A 5,007-nucleotide genomic window follows, 5' to 3' on the forward strand; every position below is an offset into this window, starting at 1 on the left:
CTTATAAACGGGTAAACCAGAGATGAAGAACTAACCAAAGGCGACAGTAGTCATGCCCAAAGGACCTATCAGTATTGCATGTACCACAACATCGAAGGGTACCTGACAAAGTACTGTCACTTCTTGATGTAGAGGATTGAGGAAATATAAGAGAGCGGGAAACGGGAGCAGTTGGTCGCCCAGAATTCCTCAATCCATCTTCTACGCGTATTTGAATAAGCTGCCGCTGTTAATGCATGGAATGGACTCCAAGCCCGGTCGAGCGTACTTTTTACACTACTCTTTACGCAGAAACACACGCATTCACACCCCAAAAAGATCGAATGAAGGGACATCTGTGTTTGTTGAAGGAGTGTTGGACTCAAAAGTCTCAGAAGATTTTTAAGCTTTTAAGCCAAGACAACCCCACCACCACTCAGAGTCTCCCCCCATTAGTCTAGTCTTCTGCTGTTGCAGTCCAGCAGTCCAGTCAATTCAACCTCCCCCCATGGATACGCCAACATTTTTCTTCTTTTTCCTATTTCTTTCGAATTTCGTTAACCCCAAAAACCCAAGTACTCTCTCTTTACAATTACTTGTGAAATCTGTCCTTTTTCTGCAATCTCCTCTGTGTCTTCCTCCTTCGGTTTTCGTCCCACCTGAAACCAAAACAATCACTGTATTTGTCCCATGCATATGTGTGGTTGAGAATCGACGGTGGAAAGATTTCTCAGCACTTGGCTAAGAATGAAGAAGCGTGAGGAAAGCATCCCTCTACTTCATTTCTCCTTGTTTTTCATGTTCTTGTTCTGTCCTTTGGTCTTCTCTGAACTACCCTCAAACCAAAGAAACGCCATGATCGATCTTTCTAATCTCCTTAACAAAACAGATTTATCATGGAACATTAGCAAAGACCCATGTTCATGGAACGGAGTTACCTGCAGCTCTGGGAATTCTTCCATAACAGAAATCTCTCTTTCGGGCTTTTCCCTCTCTTCCTCAGACTTTCTGCCTCGTCTTTGCCAGATAGATTCTTTGAGGAGTATTGATGTCTCCAACAACGCTCTGACCGTAATCCCGGAGGAATTCATCAAGCGTTGCGGGGAGATTGGAGGGCTGGAGCTCTTGAATATTGGCAGAAACAGGTTGGATAGTTCTCTGCCTACTTTTCAAGGATTCGTTGGGTTGAAGTCCTTGGACCTGTCTTTCAATTTATTGAGTGGAAACATTACTTTACAGTTAGATGGATTGATTGCCCTCAAAAGTTTGAAACTTAGAGCCAACCATTTCAATGGCCCTATCCCTACCAATCTTGGAAACCCCATGGTTTTAGAGCAGCTTGAGCTCTCTGTGAATGCCTTTCAAGGTGGAATTGATCAAATAATGGGTTACCGGAATTTGACTCTGATTGACTTAGGTGAAAATAAGCTTTCCGGCCCTGTTCCTGATAGAATTAAAGACCTCTCTAAATTGGAAGTTTTGATTCTATCTTCCAATAACTTCAGGGGGCAAATCCCAGCAGCCATTTCAAATATCAGAACCCTTTCACGTTTTGCAGCCAATCAAAACCACTTGGAAGGTACAATTCCCGGTGGAATTACAAGATTCCTCAAGAACTTAGACCTTAGTTATAACAAGTTAAGCGGGTCGATTCCTACAGACATGTTGTCGCCGTCAAATTTGCAGTCTGTAGATTTGTCTTATAATTTGTTAAAGGGATTGATACCTTCAAACATATCTCCAAGTTTGGTCAGGTTGAGATTGGGAAGCAATTCTCTTGATGGGCCAATCCCTTCTTCGGTGTTTGGAAAACTTGAGAAGTTGATGTACCTAGAGCTGGACAACAATAACTTGACCGGGCTTATACCTCCGGATTTGGGTTCTTGCCTGAGGTTGGCACTGTTGAATTTGGCAAGCAATAACCTGACTGGTACTTTACCGGGACAGTTGGGAAATCTAAGCCGTCTTCAAGTTATGAAGCTTCAATCCAACAGGCTGGTTGGAGAAATCCCGGTTGAAATTGCTCTACTACAGAAATTGTCTACACTGAATGTCAGCTGGAATTTGCTGAACGGTACAATACCTTCTTGGATTTCAAGCATGCGAAACCTTTTTAACGTGAATTTACAAGGTAACAGTCTCAGTGGTTCGATACCATACGATATTTCCCGTTTGAATTCTCTGTTAGAACTCCAGCTCGGAGAAAACCAACTTACCGGTAAGATTCCAGTGATGCCGGCAACATTGCAGATTGCTCTAAATCTCAGCAGCAACCTCCTTGTGGGACCTATTCCAGATTCTTTTCAACGGCTTACAGGATTAGAAGTTTTGGATCTCTCAAACAATCGATTGACAGGGGAAATTCCAACGTTTCTGACTGAAATGAGATCCTTGACACGGTTGCTACTTTCAAACAATCAACTATCTGGAATTATTCCAAAGTTTCCGTCATGGCTTACTCTTGAGGCAAGAGGAAATGAGCATCTTATTAACACTACAACATCAAACACTTCACCAAAATCAGCCAAGAAGGGAAAATCAGTTGCCACTGCACTTCTGATTGGGTTTGCAACTGGTCTTTTCATTGCTGGGGTAGTCACAGGCCTTGCTATTTCAATCTTAAGACGATATTGCAGGGTTAAAGGCAATCTATTAACCGCAAATGGAATCCACAGATCAAATATCGACTTCACCAAAGCTATGGAAGCAGTTGCATACTCAAAAAACATTATGCTGAAGACTAGGTTTTCAACCTATTACAAAGCCATCATGCCATCCGGATCAAGCTACTTTGTTAAGAGGATTAATTGGAGTGACAAGATATTCCAATTCGGCAGCCACGATAAATTCTGGCGAGAGTTGGAAGTTTTGGGGAAACTGAGCAATTCAAATGTGATGACTCCTTTAGCCTATGTTTTGTCTGTTCACAGTGCTTATCTGTTTTATGAGTTTTTTCCAAAGGGAACCCTTTTTGACGTTCTTCATGGTAGCCTGGAAAATGCTTTGGATTGGGCGAGCAGATACAGCATAGCAGTTGGGGTCGCTCAGGGCCTTTCTTTTCTGCAAGGTTGCACCTCTGGCCCGATACTACTACTTGATCTATCAAGCAGAAACATCATGCTGAAGTCCCTCAAGGAACCTCAAATTGGAGATATCGAGCTATGCAAGGTTATCAATCCCTCAAAGAGCACTGGAAGCCTTTCTGTGGTTGCTGGTTCTTTTGGCTATATTCCTCCAGGTCAGGAACTCTTTTCCTCATGTTTGACGTTTCCAAAATCACATAATAGTCATGAGCCTGTTATTTTTTGCATGTTTCAATCCTTTGTGAAGTTATCTCAATTGTATAATATATTGGTTTGTTTTTGTTTAGTGGCATCATATTCTTCTCCTTGGCCATGCATGCCTTCCTTCAATTGAATTCCTTTCTGAATTTGATTAATGACGTCCACTTTTAGTGTCTAAATATCTCATGTTATTTGTTGGTGGTTGGCAGAGTATGCTTACACGATGAGAGTAACAATGGCTGGGAACGTTTACAGTTTTGGTGTCATTCTCCTGGAACTGCTGACCGGAAAACCAGCTGTTAGTGAGGGAACTGAGTTGGCCAAGTGGGCCTTAAGCAAATCAGTCAGGCAAGACAATTGGGATCACATCCTTGACCCTAATATCAGCAGAACATCACTTGCCACCAGAAGTCAGATGCTTCAAGTCCTGGATGTTGCTCTTGGTTGTGTAAATGTATCACCAGAAGCAAGGCCAAAGATGGAGAATGTGCTAAGGATGCTCCTAAACGCAAGATAAAATCATCTTGGAAATTGAGGTTCTATACTTTCTTATTAGAGAATTAATAAAAGGGAAAATCTTCTTTCTCCATTCAAGAACTGGAAGCATTCTTTTGATCAACCCGAATGTAGAAGTTACAAATTTTATTTATCAACTTCTTCCCCCTCCCTCCCTCCCTCTGGCAGCAATATGGTACCTTTATCATGTATAATAGAGATAAATACAAAGTTGGCTCTGATTGACTAATCTTGCTACTTACTTCTCAAGCAAAGCACCTGCTCAATCATATCTTTCATAACTGCATCCAAATATAGATCTGGATGTAAGGAACATTTAGACTCTCACTGATTTCATTCTAAGATGAACTTTGTCTGTTCCTTGGAATGACACGGTTTCTCTCCAGTTACTGGTTTGAGAAATGGTAATTTAGTAGTTCAACTTGCCCTCTCCCACCCTTTCATTCAAGCTTACCTTCTCTTTTCCTTTGACTTTCTGTTTTTTTATTGCAATATTTCTTGTACATTCAATTATATGTTTGAATCTTTGATGTAATTGGGACTGTTAATGAATACAAAGTCTTATGTTGTTATAAAAATACAAAAAAAGATTCAAGAAGTTATGAGTCTTAATGGACAGAGTACTTTGGTACAACATATAAAGAGCTTCGTCTCCTCTCAAGCAAAATTCGTAGAGTATATCATTGCCAACATAGAACAGTTTTGTTTGGATTGAGAGAGAATTTCAATTTATCTTATCTTATCTCATTTAATCATTACAACGTTCTCAAATCTTAAAATAAAAATAATATTAAAAATACTTTTCTAACAATAATTTATTCAACTTTTAACTTTCATCTCATCTCATCTCAACTCATTATCCAAACCTCCCAAATAAGAAGGATAAAAATCATGATAGTCAACCAAATTATAGAGATCAAGTTGTTAATACTGATATATATTTGTTTTAAAGATTCACTCAAATTATGCTAACTTAATTACATATGGTATTTTTTTTATTTAAAATATTTGACTATTCTTAATAAATTTTTAAACAAGTCAAGTTTGAATAAGTAATTCAAAATGAAGCTTGCTTTGTTCAGTGATTTTTTTTTTTTTTTTTTTTTTTAAACATAAGTCAATCTTGAGCATATCGCCAAATTACACTTTTATACTCATTTATTTTTCAAATGAATTCGAGCTTGTTCATGAACCACTTAACTTGGACAAAATAGACTATTTCTATTGT

The 5,007-nt window shown here is 39.2% G+C and overlaps 1 protein-coding gene across 1 annotated transcript; it reads left to right on the forward strand.

Annotated features, from left to right (window-relative positions):
• Window positions 1–201: 201 nt before the first annotated feature.
• Window positions 202–4,181, forward strand: LOC122296103 (leucine-rich repeat receptor-like tyrosine-protein kinase PXC3). Its single transcript, XM_043105531.1, has 2 exons — window positions 202–3,217; window positions 3,473–4,181. The coding sequence occupies exons 1-2, from the start codon at window positions 727–729 to the stop codon at window positions 3,778–3,780; spliced, it is 2,799 nt and encodes a 932-aa protein (XP_042961465.1). The 5' UTR covers window positions 202–726; the 3' UTR covers window positions 3,781–4,181.
• The last annotated feature ends 826 nt before the right edge of the window (window positions 4,182–5,007 follow it).

Source organism: Carya illinoinensis, chromosome 15 (assembly GCF_018687715.1).
Source record: "Carya illinoinensis cultivar Pawnee chromosome 15, C.illinoinensisPawnee_v1, whole genome shotgun sequence".
NCBI lineage: Eukaryota > Viridiplantae > Streptophyta > Magnoliopsida > Fagales > Juglandaceae > Carya > Carya illinoinensis.

What these genes read in the sequence shown, in the direction of transcription:
- LOC122296103 (XM_043105531.1), top strand. Translation starts at nt 727, where the DNA reads ATGAAGAAGCGTGAGGAAAGCATCCCTCTACTTCATTTCTCCTTGTTT. An exon ending in TTTTGGCTATATTCCTCCAG is followed by an intron (nt 3,218 to 3,472) that starts GTCAGGAACTCT and finishes GGTGGTTGGCAG; the next exon opens with AGTATGCTTACACGATGAGA.